General features: G+C 40.5%; 1 protein-coding gene across 1 annotated transcript in view; it reads left to right on the top strand.

Annotated features, from left to right (window-relative positions):
* The first annotated feature begins 5329 nt into the window (after window positions 1-5329).
* The window catches only part of sspo (SCO-spondin), a 62398-nt gene continuing 52071 nt past the window's right edge, over window positions 5330-15656 (top strand). The window contains exons 1-18 of the mRNA XM_058642667.1: window positions 5330-6039; window positions 6173-6257; window positions 6578-6787; window positions 7273-7355; window positions 8255-8425; window positions 8505-8728; window positions 8861-8963; window positions 9365-9523; window positions 10605-10690; window positions 10805-10930; window positions 11289-11445; window positions 11766-12018; window positions 12112-12253; window positions 12372-12510; window positions 12813-12985; window positions 13591-13809; window positions 13899-14064; window positions 14778-15036. Coding sequence (XP_058498650.1) covers window positions 6202-6257; window positions 6578-6787; window positions 7273-7355; window positions 8255-8425; window positions 8505-8728; window positions 8861-8963; window positions 9365-9523; window positions 10605-10690; window positions 10805-10930; window positions 11289-11445; window positions 11766-12018; window positions 12112-12253; window positions 12372-12510; window positions 12813-12985; window positions 13591-13809; window positions 13899-14064; window positions 14778-15036 — 2726 coding nt within the window. The 5' untranslated portion in view covers window positions 5330-6039; window positions 6173-6201. The remainder of the gene's footprint in view (window positions 6040-6172; window positions 6258-6577; window positions 6788-7272; window positions 7356-8254; window positions 8426-8504; window positions 8729-8860; window positions 8964-9364; window positions 9524-10604; window positions 10691-10804; window positions 10931-11288; window positions 11446-11765; window positions 12019-12111; window positions 12254-12371; window positions 12511-12812; window positions 12986-13590; window positions 13810-13898; window positions 14065-14777; window positions 15037-15656) is intronic.

Below are 15656 nucleotides of genomic sequence, written 5' to 3'. Positions count from 1 at the left end.
CGAGCCACTGACTTCATCTTTTTTTACTACTTCTAACTCTTGCCATAACGTTCGCTGTATTAGTTAATTCTACAAAATCAAATAAAACAAACATTATAATGTCATAAATGTATTATTATTATTATTATCATTATTATTATTACTATCATAATGAAAAAGAAAGAAATACAGCAGCAGCAGCATTAAAGATATAATTTAAAAACATGTAAATAGGGAGTTAAAAGTGAGAAATTTGAAAAACTAAAAGTTGCAGTGATGATAATTTCATTTTTATTGAAACACAGTGGCAAACAGGTTTTCACACTAGATTTAAAGGAATGAATTGAAATGGCAGACAAACACTGTTCTTGGAGTCTGTTCCATATATTTGGGGCATAAAAACTGAAGGCAGTTTTCTCCATGTGTTGTCCTGGTTCTAGGGACACAGAACAAACCTGATCCAGATCACATTAGTGGTGGTTCATCGTGAGCCAGCAAGTCAGAAATGTATTCTGGACCTAAACTCTTGCACTGCAGGGAGTTACTCCTCCTTTTTTATGCACTCAGAACTAAAGTTGGGAGGGATAGACTCAACAAGAACATTTGCATCATCGTTATCTTGGTTTAACCAAGTTTCAGTTAAAAACCTAAAATAAAGATTATGCTTGATGATAAAGTCACTGATTAAAAATGATTATCCTGCCAGAGATCTGACATTTAATAAAGCTAGTTTCATTTGTAACGTCCTTTAGTTACAAACAAAGTTACACATACACTTTCTTTGGAGTTTAACAATGTTGAGTTTGTATTTTGTTGTAGTTTCTTATTTTCACCAGCAGGGTGCGCATTAGTCACACACAAGCACTACTCACGGTCATCGTTCCGTTGTTTTTTCCCGGCTACAGTGGCTGAGAGAGAGAGAGCAAGTTAATGTTAATAATTAGATGAAGAGTGGATAAAACTTTATTTTTATTTTTATTTATTGATTCTGAAATGTATCCGCACTTGAGCGTGTATGTGTTGCCGGACATCGCCGTTTTATCGTGTTTTTGTCGACAGAAAACACCGGTGAGTAGTAACCATTAGCGCTTAGCATAGCATGCTAGCGGCTGCGGACCACGGCTAATTACTCACTCATTTCAATAAATATATAATAATAAATATCATAATTATGTGCTGTTATGCTTCTGAGAAAATGTTTAAAACTAATTTTGTATTTCTGGGTAATTGTCTGTGCTAAACAAGCTAGTGCTATGTGTTACTGATATATGGCCTGTGCTATCGCTATATGCTAGCTAATGTTACAAAGCTAAACGAGTTGGTTTTGTGAGCTAAAACACATGTTATTGAGTTATTGAGAGACAGTAATTCAATGAATCATTCTCAAACATGGTTGATATGTGATTTAATTCATCATTTGTGTACACTATGTGGTGGTAAAAGTTAAGAACATTTAAAAATATTTCATATACACATCATCTTAAAAAACACATTTTATAGCTGTAAATGACAATGATACATTGTCAATGTGAATGGTTCACGTTCAGTGATTTAAGATTAAAAACAGAGGGTAAATACTGTACAGTTGATTTAGATAAAAGTTTAAAAAGAGATAAATAATAGATCTCAAATAAAGAGAGAGAAAAACTGCTGCTGTATGCACGTTGTTTTTTGTGTGTGTATGAATTGATTCTGATGGTGAACCAGAGCCTGGACCCGAGGAACATGGAGCAGAACATGGAACAGAACACCGGCTTACATGCGTGGAGGGGGTGAAGTCGGAAGCAGCTTCTGAAGAAAGCACATCTATCATATCATACAGATAAGAAACAAAATCACATTACCCGAGTAGAAGAAGCTGATCCTACATTTCATGTGACATACATAATATTGTGCTAGGATTAGTTGTTACAAGACATTTGAAGTGTGAAAGAGTTGATTTGATCCAGTATCACAGTCATGAAGTAAAGCTACATGGCTGATCATGACCCTGCAACATGTTCTACAGTATTTCAACAGAAAAGAGCAAAAACAAGGAAAAACCCTGGGTAAGATTGAATTCTAGTTCTTGATGTGGGTTTTCAGTTGGTTTCCCAGCTCACTCACTATAATGAGTTGCAGATCAAGTTTTAGCGTAGCTTCCTGTTTGGTCATTGGCACTATCTACTACAGATTCTGCATCAGGGACACCCAGGGTTCCAACCCCCGACTCTTCCTCTTTCTTAATCCGTCACATGGGGTTGTTTCTGAGTCTGACTCACGTTTACATTCATCACTAGTATCTTCTCAATATGACAGACAAACACTGCCATCTGGTGGTAATAACAGATATGATGTTCTCTGGTAGAGTTGGCATGTTCTCCTTTTGTGTGTGTGTGTGTGTGTGTGGGGGGGGGGTTTTCTCCAGGTTCTCTGGTCCAAAAACATGTAGAATTGGGGATTAGGTAAAAACACTTCAAATTGACTGTAGGTGTGAGAGTGTGAGTGGGTGGGTGTTTGTCTGTAATGGCCTTTTTCTACCATGGTCACTATTTTATAACACACTGTATATCCTTCCTGTATTGTTTCACATTCAACTGTGTAGTTGTTTTAACTTGTGTCTTGATATCTCTCTGTGCCACTTCACCGTGTCTGCTCCCGTCAATTGTTCCTCGGCCTGCTCTGCCTGGTTACTGACGCTTTTGAGCAGCAAGGAACCACTAGGTGGCAACAACTCACCATCTACATTCCCACACAGACTTCAATCACCTTTTAACCTCTTCTATTTTCACATTAACATTATGTAAGTTTGTTTTTGAAGTTGGGGAATTTATATGTACACCATTACATGATGACACTTGAATTTCCTGTCCTGCACACATGGAAAAGCAATAGTTTGTATGGAGAGTGAAATGAAGGTACAATATCAATATAAACGAGTATTGTTTGTCAGTAGTAATGTATTCACCGTGCATTGACAGAGAAAGCCTTATTATTAATGGACATAGCAGCATGAGTGTTTGCCACACCAGTTCAGAATGAACAAAGTGTATTTTGTTCAGAGTGTAATGTCCAAACCATGATTGCTATGGAACTTGCTATAGGAATGCTTGTTACCCAATTCACAGTCTTTTTATCTTGCCCTCTAACGTTGTCCATTCACCCATTCATGCATAGCTCTCATACTAAGTGCCCTGTAAAACATCGGCACTCGCCTATAAAGAGGATTCTGAGCCTGTGACGACAGCTGTGGGCTGGATTCTTTTTCCTCATTCCAAAAAACACGTTATTTACCCTTCACACAAACCTTTTTTTCCCCACTGCAACATCGCCCAACCCCTTTACCTCCTTGGAAGTTATAATTAGTAAGTCAGCAGACACAGACCCGTGTTCACTGGTCATATACAAGGAATATCTAAAATCTACGTAATGATCCAAACAGTTTGGTGTTAGGAACATAAAGGACAACAAAGCAGGTGCTCGCTGAATTCCGTACATTCTGTCACATTGTACGTAAAAACGGGTTTCCAGGGGCGACGGCACCACAGGGTGCTATCTGAGCTGTTTGTGAGGGTGGATCCTGGAATCAGGCTGTTTGCTCAGTAAGGCAGAAAAAACATTCCCAGCAGGAGGACAAGCAGATCATGCTGAGGAAAAGGAGTTGACCCAGTGGAGCAGACACAGAACATCCTGCATCCTGGATGTTTGCTGCTGCTAAACCTCAGCCACGGAGACCTGACATGGGTCCACACCTCCTCCTCTTCCCCCTGCTCAGTGACATGTTTGGCCCCAAACCTTGGCTTAGCTAGCTAGTTAGTTTATTGTAGTGTTGTTTTTGGCGACATGTTTTTTTTTGTTTTAGTCTTCATGTCAAACTGTCATTTTATTTTTTTTATTAGTCTTTTTGTCTAGTCAAGTTTTAGTCGACTAAATATCTGAGCATTTTAGCCTTATTTTAGTCAGAATAACCCATGACTAAAATTATATTTCACTCTCTTTTTAGTAATGTAATTATATTTATCCCAATCAATATAGTTTGAATAAGGTATTCAAAATCATGTTGTTGGGTTATGATTGTATGTTGCACTCGTTGGCGTCAGACAAATGCAATGATTAATGTATGCTAAACTAAAACTAGCCAATCCAAGGTTTCTGAAATGGTCTATATTCTCCACTGTTCCATTCCTGATGATGAAGGGGTTGTGGGTTGACAGACCATTTCTTTTGTTAACATTGAGGTGATAAATAATGTCTTATTAATAGAAGACATCATGATGGTGAAGACAGTGAAAGGGCGGAGGAAGAGGCCACTGCGTTGCCGGGTGTTGCTGTGTTGGGGATGTCTTCTGAGTGGGGCACATGCAGGAAGCCTACGGTTACCCAGGCAACCAGGTCCTTCACACAGTGAAGCAAGAATATTTTGAATAGAACACAGAAGAGGTTTTTTTATCCATTTAAAAGTGCAAACAGCAGAAAATGTCAGCATTCACGAGTTGTCATGATGAGCCGATGAACTTTCAGGCCCAGAAAAACAAATCCTGTGACAAAGCAAACATCTGCTCATCTCTGAAACTGTAAACAACCATTTCTTCACTTTTATCACAAACACCAGATGTTTGTTGTAATAAGTGAACACATTTGTGATAAAAAAGCATTTATCAGACTAAAATTCACTTCTGAAAACGGTCATTTTCACTAAGTCTGTCTGGACATAAATGGTAAATGGTCTGTATTTATAGATCACTTTTCGTATGTATGCTGTCTTTATCACAGTCCACCATAACATGAAACAACAACGTTACAGTTTAATATTGCAGTGAATTCTGACTCAAGTCCTCTTCACTTGAGACATTTATATAAAGTCCATTTTAGTAGAAATCTGCATCATATGAACACGTTTGAAAACATATATCGTGTGACCATTCAGGTGCATTTATCTTTTCATTCACAGCTGATAAGTACCAGTCAGAGAGTGAGTGTGGATAACTCAGTCACAGCTTTCATACACATAAACGGAGCCAGAAGCATTTGTTTTTGTTTGTTTTTTGAGTCTTTATTGGACGGGAGGGACAAGTGTGAAAGGAGGGTTTGGTCCTCACTGTACAGTGTCCATGAGACAACAATGCTTTTAGACCTGTCACTTTGGAACTGTTAAACTCCAGGCTAGACTTGATGTGTTAACATTGACTAATATGGATGTAGTTTTACTGTAAATGAAACCCAGTGAAGGTTCTCAGGTGCAATTTCCTCTCAACTATTTTGATTTTCCTTTTGCTGAAAGGTTATTATGGGGTAATTGATGAAATCCTGCCTGCTGTACCTTTACTGTACTCATACAGGACTAACTTTGTTTGTGTTTTAAAGGCACCTGAATCTTGCCTGTATTCCCATTAATGATAATGAAGAACCATTTATTCTTAACAAGTGGCTTTGGTAAACATGGAGGAAAATAAAGACGTCCGTTTGGACATTTTCTATTGAAGCAAAACTCTCATGACAGTAGCTTCTTCCTCTTTTGCATTAGTGTCTCTGTGGTGACAGCTGTGTTTGAGCCAACTCACTAAGAGGTCAGAAGGTGGGACTTGGGATGGTGATGCGTCTGAAAGCCCTCAGTCCCCTCAGGGTCTGTTGACTCTCCTCATTGAATAAATGCCCCCGTCGTTCTTACCGAAAAGTGTCTCTTTACGGGATTAGGCCCTGACAAACACGTCTTTATTCTGTGGCTTAGGCTCCAGCTCCCCCACAGTCACCTACAGCGCCCTATAATGTTTGACTGGGTGAAGTTAAAGGATGTGTCTGTCACAGATCTGGTGACCAATGCCTGACCTTCCAGCTGTGCCATTGCCACTGAACATCCAATGGAAGCAAGTTCAGATGCTACTGTACATCCCATGAGTCAACCCCCGCATTTAAAACCCAAGCTCTGTGGTCCTGCTCCTCTCATAAAGCAAGATATAATGTCACTGCGCGCTGCTGGACAGATCAAGAATATTAATAATAAAACAGTGATGAAAAATACATGAAGATTAACTAACAAGCCAGGGAATTAAAAATCCAAAGGCTGACAAAAGCACTTCACAGGTAAGAACACCTTTAATTATAGCAGCAGATGAAACAAAGAATTTATACATAGTGTTTTTGATGATATTGAATGGACATAAAGCAAGAAAGCAGAAAATGGATGGATGATTATCTTATTATTATTTATTGGCAGGAATTTGAATCACAAATATTCAGAATAGGATGATGGAGACACTTCTGCTGACTCTGCTTGGACTTCACACTGTGATGGGAATGGGGTGAGTATCATTCTTTTTGACAGCATATGGTAAAGGAAAAAAATAATGAGATTAAATGTAAAACGTGTAGGATTCATGTGTTCACATCACAGTGACTATAACAGAACAATAACCGGTTAAAGCTGCGGTAAATGAATGACGTATCCAATAATAATAAATATAAATTGTTTTTAACTGAAGTTATGAATCATGTGCAAATGCTGCTGAATTACATGTATATGAATTTATCTGTCTCTGTACGTAGTGAGACAGAAACCTTTACAATATTAGTGTCATCGTGTTATTAGTGAGGGAAATGAAATGTGTGTGTCATGTTGCAGACACTGGTGTGAACATGTGGTGGAGCAGAGAGTGCAGCGAGTCCTGTCTCCACGTGTGCAGCTGGAGGTGAGCTGTACTGAGGTGTATCAGTATAACACGCAGGGCTGGAGGCTTGATGTGGACAGGATGCGGGTCAAACATGGAGGTGATGACGGCATTGCACTATACTACAAACAGAAAGGGCCAAAGGCATCCTGCTTTTTGTACAAGTGAGTGAAACGTTTAGTCGCTTTGGTTTGTGTAAACGTGGGTAGTTTAAAAAGCTTTATAGCTGTGTTGACTGAGTTATACGTAACAGTGAATATTCTTCACCTCACCCTTACTTTCTAAGAGATGTTTAGTTTATTGTAAAAACAGATACTGATACACTGATTTACTGATATAAATATAAAAGAGTCATTCTGGGCTGATGAAAAACAACTGTTCATAAAATCAGGTGATTATACATTTAGACACATTTTATTAGTATTATTATTATTATTATTATTATTTCATAAGAGCAGGCCACGCAGTTGGTATAGTGGTTCTGTTTGCATATTTGTGTGTGTGTGGAGGGCAGGGGGGCTCTCCAGGCTGTGACAATGACTTTCGCCCTATGTCAGCTGAGATTGGTACCAACGCCAGGAGACGTTTGAATGAATTCATACAACATTTTAACTTTTCACGTGTGTGTGTGTGTGTGTGTTTACCTCAGGCCTCCAGAGATGGAGAATGAGACAGTGAATAAGACGGTGAGGGCGTGCTGTGAGGGTTGGAGCGGCCCACGCTGCTCTGAGGGTGAGGACAACAACACAAACACAGACATACGTCTATATGGTTGTTCACAAACACTGCACAGGCAGTGCATCACTATGAACTAAAATAAACATTTGCAGATGTGTGTAAGTGAACTGTAATTCAGAAAATCTCAATAGTCTACAAATCTTTAATATACATGTATATACATACATATACGTGCATACATGTATACATATATATACATCAGAAGATGTATTAATGAACCATATATATATATATATATATATATATATATATATATATATATATATATATATATATATGTATATACATAGTACAGGAGTACACTAGTACGATCTCTTCAATTGGAACAGCAGCTACTTCCTTGATAAATGAACATATAAAATACTTTTAATAAATGCATATATATTGTTATTATTTTCTCATTTTATATATTTAACTTAATTTATTCTTATTACAATATATATACAGTACCATGTGGAAAATAGATGTATTACAGCAGTGTAGCAGTAGTATGTATATATATATATATATATGTATATATACATATATATACAGTATGAACATATTATATTTAAATACAAATACAATGACTGTGCGACTTAAATACAAATCTAAATTTGTGAGAAAGTTCAAATAAATAAAACATTAATAATATACAAACTTTCAAACTGTCAGGTCAAAATGTTTGCGTTAAAAACTACGTCAAAAACAAATCTATCGATCACACCAAGTATCTAATGACAGAGACGTCTGAGCCACCGGATCATTTCATCAAGACAGGCCGAGGTAACGCTGCCCTCTGCTGGACACTGTGAGCACAGACCATCCGCAGAGGCGGAGCTGATCACCTCTGACAATGTCGCAATGTACTTTACGTACTTACTGCAAATTAAAACTGTATCTTTGTGTCACAGGTGTGGGTGTGCGTGGTCGCTGTTACTCTACTTGGAGTTGCGCTGAGTTTCCTGGAGTTCATAACTCCTCCCTGATATCTATGGATCAGTGCTGCAGCAGCATGTGGGGACTGACCTGGAGAAACGCCTCTGATCACACCTGCTTGTCTTGCACCTATACTCTCCTTCCTGGTCAGAATACACACATACATGGAACCATAAATTACTACAAGGATGCTTCTGCATCTCAACATCTCTCCCGTGTCTCCAGACTCCCAGTCCTCCCCACTGGTGCGCAGTGGTTTGCTGGGTAGCTCTCGGGTGCCACAGGGCTCAGCCACCTGCATGTCCTGGGGTGGAGCTCATTACCGCACTTTTGACAAGAAGCACTTCCACTTCCAGGGCAGCTGCACTTACCTGCTGGCCTCTTCTGCTGATGGCACATGGGCAGTTTACATCAGTACAGTCTGTGAGGAGAGAGGCGACTGCAGTAAAGTGAGAAACATGGCAGATAAAGCAATATTTCATACATTTAGATGCTGAGTTTGCTTCATTGAAAGGAAGTTTGACCTTGGACTTTAACTTTGCTACTGGACAATAAAAACTTGTATGTTTTGTGTCTTTCAGGCTTTGAAAATGATGCTGGGTCTCGATCTGGTGTCAATTCATCTCAGGAACTTAACACTGAACAAACTTCCTGTTGCTCATGGACAACCTCTTTTCCAAAACGGTAAACCGTTTTCAGCTGCTTTCATTTAAGCGCAGTTTTAATCTGATTTATAGTCTGATATTGTTTTCATGTAGAATAATAGGACAGTAATGGCGTATTAATATGATATAATAGTCTGAAATTACATGTAGGTTAACTGTAGAATGGTTTGAGCAATGACTTGTTTAGGGAATACGCAAACCCTCTGGTTGGAGAACCTTCTCACATACTAAATAAAACTATTATTCTAGATCCAGTCCAATAATGTTCTGTTGTTAAAGTGTAGATAATATGATGCTATTCTCTCTTCCATGTGTCAGTGGATGGATGGATGGAAAGCTTATTATCATGCCATTGATCAGCAACATTATGTAGCATAGCAGAAACAGAACAACTGTATAAGTGTGTTCTTCTCTGAACAGGAGTGAGTGTCCACTGGCTGGGGGACTTTGTTTTTGTGGAGAGTGGCCTTGGTGTGAGAATCAAGTTTGACCTGTCCAATACAGTTCATCTGACAGTGACTAGTGAGCACCTGGCAGCCACAAGGGGGCTCTGTGGAGTCTACAACAACAACCCTGATGGTGAGAGAAGAACAGCACACACTAGTTTATACATGAAAGTAATGGTTTGCAGTAATTAGTCGTTGTTTATCCTCATTTAGTAAAACATTTTGCTCTGGACATAAACTGGTGATAATTATCTGTTTAATCTCATCAAACATACTGTGTCTTTAAGTAGTTTGTGACAGATCTGAAAACCAGACCAGGAGCACATCCGTTATTGAATATGCTGGTGTTTTCTCTCCTGCTGGTGTTTTCTCTCGTGTTGGTGTTTTCTCTCCTGGTGGTGTTTTCTCTCTTGCTGGTGTTTTCTCTCCTGCTGATGTTTTCTCTCTTGTTGGTGTTTTCTCTCCTGCTGGTGTTTTCTCTCTTGCTGGTGTTTTCTCTCATACTGGTGTTTTCTCTCATACTGGTGTTTTCTCTCTTGCTGGTGTTTTCTCTCCTGCTGATGTTTTCTCTCTTGTTGATGTTTTCTCTCTTGCTGGTGTTTTCTCTCATACTGGTGTTTTCTTTCGCGCTGTTTTCTCTCTTGCTGGTGTTTTCTCTCCTGCTGATGTTTTCTCTCTTGTTGATGTTTTCTCTCTTGCTGGTGTTTTCTCTCATACTGGTGTTTTCTTTCGCGCTGTTTTCTCTCCTGCTGGTGTTTTCTCTCTTGTTGGTGTTTTCTCTCATGCTGGTGTTTTCTCTCCTGCTGGTGTTTTCTCTCCCGCTGGTGTTTTCTCTCATGCTGTTTTTTTCTCTCCTGCTGGTGTTTTCTCTCTTGCTGGTGTTTTCTCTCATGCTGGTGTTTTCTCTCTTGCAGTTGTTTTGGGATTTGTGTGTTTTTCAGTTTAGCATGGTTTTATTTGTGCAGTGTGTTTCTTTTGATGCATGTGTTTTAACTTTCTGCAGATCATTTTTTCTTTTGCAGCACGTTTCTCACGTTGCATTTGTTTTCGTTTGTGCTTTTGAATCTGCAGCATTTGTAAATATGCAGCTGGTTTCTCCTTCTGCATGTGTTTTGAGTCGTTGGCCCCTGACAACCACCGTAGTTTCACTGCTCATCCACAGGCAGCCTCTCCACACACGTGTTACATTCATGTTTTTCTTTCCTCTATCATAGATGATTTTACTACAATGGGTGGAACTGTGTCCCTGTTTGCTGCCAGCTTTGGTAACTCATGGAAAGTTCCTGACCAGCAGAATGAAGTAATAAAATGACCTTTATTTTTTTTCTTTCTGTAAGGTTGTGTGGAGATGTAATGAGTAAAGACAAAGTATTTTTGATTAAAATCAGTATTTGTGTCTCCATGTGTTTCTCAGGACTGCAGTGATGCAGCTGAGCTTGGTCACAGCTGTGATGTCTCAGGAGACCCTGCTTTACGTAGGCAGGCAGAATCTGTGTGTCATCAGCTGCTGGAAAATCCCTTCAAACACTGTCACTCGAGGGTGAGACACTCCGCTGTCTAGTTTGTCACTAGTTTGATGAGCTTCACTAAGTTTCACCATTGTCAGGGGACTCTATTGACAACAAGATGGAACATGGGAAGAAGCAGGTTTTTAAATTGTTAGGTCCAGATACATTTAACGTCTTCTATATTTTTAGAAACATCTTTTTGCAGGAATAAACAAGCTTCTGAATTATAATAGTGATAATATCTGAAGTCCACCTCTCTCTGGTTTTTCCATCAATATTACACAATGATATAGTTACATACTGTATATTGCTGATGTTTGACAGTGTTTTCCATGTGACATACTGTGCGGCATGTTTGAAAAGTGAGTTTTGTGTGTTCGTATCTTGCAGTTGGACCCAGCAGCATACATGGACTCCTGCCTCTACCTGTACTGCAGCCTCCCTCACAAAGAGAGGGAGGCTGCAGTGTGTGACACTCTGGCCAGCTACGTCAGAGAGTGTGCCCAGCAGCACATCATCATAATGTGGAGGACAGCCACGCTCTGTGGTAATGAAATATGTGATCATTTGGACACATGATGGCGCTGGTCACTCCTGGAATTGATCAGTGAAACAAAGCTTTACTTGCTCTGCTGTAACATGAAAAGGGATTTTAACCATTTAAAAACTGAATGACTTGATGATCAGCATGAGTGGTGTTCTCTAATCCAGGACAGACTGTGTTCATAGCCATGTGTGACCTGTGTGACCTTTGAATGTGGTTTTTGTGATCAGATCTGAGGTGGATGCCAGTACCAGGTCTAAATGGGGTCCAAGAGACCGTCAAACATTAATAAAGAAAAGGGTATGGTTTGTTTGTTTCTTCAGGTCGTGTCTGTCCCAGAGATCAGGTGTTTTCAGACTGTGTGTCCTCCTGTCCTCCCACCTGTGCATCCCCTCAACCCCCGGGGCCAGCTGCAGCTGTTGGACAGTGCAGGGACGAGTGTGTTGGAGGCTGCGAGTGTCCACCAGGCCTCTATCTTCACCAAGGCCTCTGTCTGAAGAGAGACAGTTGTCCTTGTTTCCACCGCAGACACACATACCAGGCAGGGGACAGGATAGAGCAGAGGTGCAACACTTGGTGAGGCTGAATTCTGTGTTTGCTTGCTTCCTCTCAGATTCTAACTATTCTTCTGCTTTTAAATCATTTGAATAATTTTCAATTCCCCCCCAGTGTTTGCCAAGCAGGCCAGTGGCAGTGTACTGGGGAAAAGTGTGCTGGCCAGTGCAGCCTGATGGGGGCGCTACAGGTGACCACCTTTGATAAAAAGAGGTATTCACTACAGGGTGGAGACTGTTCCTTCACTGCTGTGGAGGTAAGACTGAAACATACACTCACAGAAATGAAACTGTTCAATTTCTGCTTTGTGGTTAAGCTCTCTCTCTCTCTCTGTCTGTCTGTCTGTCTGTGTCTCTCTCTCTCTCTCTCTCTAGGACTTTGTTGACAGGAAGCTTGTGGTCAGGGTGCGCTGTGGAGAGTGTACAGCAGGAGCAGGAGGAGGAGGAGGCCTGGGTTGTCTCAGGGAGATATCAGTAACAGCACTTCGCACAACTGTCACTATCACAGACTCTGGTGAGTCAGTTTAAAGTCTGGAGACAGGCTGGTGTCATGTTTTCATTCATCATGACCTGAAAATGAAGAGCTGTAACTGGTCCTCGTTCATGCTGTACCATGTTTGTCAGCTGCCGTATAAAACCATTTGTTGTATCCTAAACTTTGGAATTACAGTTATTAATATTTCTATGGAAAATTATATCGTACTTTTTGATTCATAAGACAAAAGTTACACTTTACCAAATGACTATATGGCAACAGTTATGTGTGACTTGTTAAATAAACTATGTTCAGTGCCTTGTGAATGTTTCCACTTCCAGGGACAGTGATGTTAAATGGCCAGAGAGAGAACTTACCTGTGGTGACAGGAGACCTGGTTGTACGTAAGGCCTCGTCCTCCTTTCTCCTCATCCAGACGTTCGGAGCTCAGCTTCTCTGGTATCTAGATGGACCTTTGGCCCTCATCACCTTACAGCCAGGTTTTGCAAACAAGGTGAACTTCACCGCGCTACTCGCCTCGGCACAGCACGGTTATTTTGTGTTTCCATCTGTGATAGTTTTTTAGTCCCTGCTCTGGCGAGGTTCCAAGCGAGCCGAGTTGACACTGTGTGTGACATCGTCAGACTGCCGGCCACTGATTGGTCGGCACTGGAGTGTCGTCATGAGTGCGACGTCCGACACAAGAGACAGAGCCAACAATGTTGAACTGCAGATCAAATTTAAAAAGACTTCAAAATCCTGAAAACATGCGTTGATCGCCAACAATTACCAGGGAAATGTCTAAAATCTCAATATTTTACAAAGGAGTCTTTAGAGACAGCTCTGCTAAAAACCTGTCACTGTATTTCAGTCCAGTGTCAGACGGAGTCTGTGCTCCAGTACTGAACAAACCTATGAACTGATTCTAACACTGAAAACAACTGCTTTAGGAGGTACTATGTTGTTATGGAAAACCAACCAAACCGTGTGGAGTTGAGCCGTGCCGAGGCGAGCTGCGACCATGTAGTGGAGACACATTAGAGTAGTTCATATATAAATGCTCTTGTGCCATTTTAAATCATCAGAATGAAACTTGTTTGCTTTAAACATATGTTCCAGGTGCGTGGCCTATGTGGAACATTGACCTGGAACCAGCACGATGATTTTACCACCCCAGAAGGAGATGTGGAGAACAGTGTGTCCTCGTTTGCTAGTAAATTTACATCAGAGCCCTGTACTGTACCTGGAGGAGCTCCACCTGATCCCTGCACTACATACACTCAGAGGAGAGACTATGCAGAGACGGTGTGCTCCATCATCCACAGCAGTGTCTTTCAGGTAGTGTAGAAGGAGACACGTTACCTGCTACTTCACTCCTTTTAACATCGTCATCTTATTGAAACATTCACACCTGCACCATTTTGCAGGGTTGTCATGACACAGTGGAGAGGGAGCCATATTTCCGTCTGTGTGTGTCAGAGGTTTGTGGCTGTGCTCCACAGAAGGTGTGTCACTGCACCGTCCTCACTGCCTACGCTCGCCACTGCGTTCAGGAGGGTGTCGCCGTCCAGTGGCGCAATCATACCTTCTGCCGTAAGTAGGAAGTAGATAATAGACTGTATGTAAAACGTGGACATGGTTTCCCCTCCTGCATCCGTTATGTTTATTCATTAATCAGTCATTGAGGTATCACAGACACCAAGACACAGCTCCAGTAGACAACTGTGACTTATGTGACATAGTTATTTGTATGTTTTGTAGTCAATTAAAGCTGCAGTACGTATATGTTATTATTCTGTGAACAGAAACAATGTAACAATTTTTCACCTTCGTCAATTCGTCACCTGGAAACAAGCAAGACTATCAGACCTGACTGAGTACTGTGTGTATACAGCAGCAGAGCAGAGGTGGGCGGGGACAAGATAGAGAGAGAGAGAGAGAAGGAGCTGATAATCTCAATCAGTATTGTGTGAGTTAATTTGAATGTTCTGAGTGGAAAAGAGATTTTTTTATTTTGATATTTCAAAGTCACAAGACAGCTACAGTATAAAGAGGGTACCTCGTAACATTGGTACTCAGGTAAATGCTTTGACCAGGAAAATGGATGCTGAGATCCATGTTTTTGTCGGCCTACATAAAGATGTTGTTGAGCTCTTTCAACGTTGATGTTTTTAAACATGGAAACATATATTTTACTCTTTTACGTTGACATAATTGTTTGGGCTTTAGTTTTTCTAACACAGTGCAATGCAAAAAATGAAAAGGTTATTTGCCAGTTCTTTCCTTCTTTTATTTTTCAATGCCAGCGGTCCGGTGTTCAGGGGGTCAGGTGTATCAGGAGTGTGGACGTGTGTGCGGCAGCTCCTGCTCAGACTTGCAACAAGGCTGGAGCTGTGATGAAGGCAGTGGAGTGGGCCTTCAGATGTGTGTTCCAGGTTGTCAGTGCCCACCAGGACTAGTGCAGGACCACCAGAGCCAATGTGTGCCCGTCACTATGTGCCCCTGTGTGCATGAGGGCAACATGTACCAGCCCAGGGCTGTTATTCAGAACAACTGTAATACCTGGTATGTTGTACTTAAAAACATCCATCCATCCATTCATTCATGCATTCATCCATCATTCATCCATTCATCCATCATTCATCCATTCATCCATTCAATTTGTCATTATTTTACAACAACTATCCATGGAAGGTTATTGACACAGGGTGATGAGTTGAAAGTGTCACCAGCCAATCACAGGCAAGGAGAGGTGCAGTGCTGTCTGGCGTCACAGGTGGAGTCACAGGTGGAGTCACGTGTGGTGTAGAACTCAAATGAAATCACTCTATGTTCCTGCTTCCTGTTACAGGATAGGTTGATTTCATTGCGTTTCTTCACCACAAAAACTGCAATAATCTAATAATCTAATCTTCCTGGTAAATTGCTATGAAAAAATGTTGCCTTTGGAACTACATATGTGTTACACTGATACTGAATATGATACATGATACATTCATCCCGCTGCAATGACAATCATAGGATTGTAAATCCAGTGAAATAATTATCATTACACCTTTTGCACAGATGTTTATAACCTATAGGCCACAAACCTAACTCATTTTACTTTCAGGTTTTGGAGAACTTGATTTAAAGTTAGATTTTTTTTTTGTGCAGAAACAGCAATAACAATAATAATAATAATA

This window comes from Solea solea, chromosome 1, assembly GCF_958295425.1.
Source record: "Solea solea chromosome 1, fSolSol10.1, whole genome shotgun sequence".
NCBI lineage: Eukaryota > Metazoa > Chordata > Actinopteri > Pleuronectiformes > Soleidae > Solea > Solea solea.
Note: the sequence above shows the minus strand (reverse complement) of the source record. Positions and strands in the feature narration are given on the sequence as shown.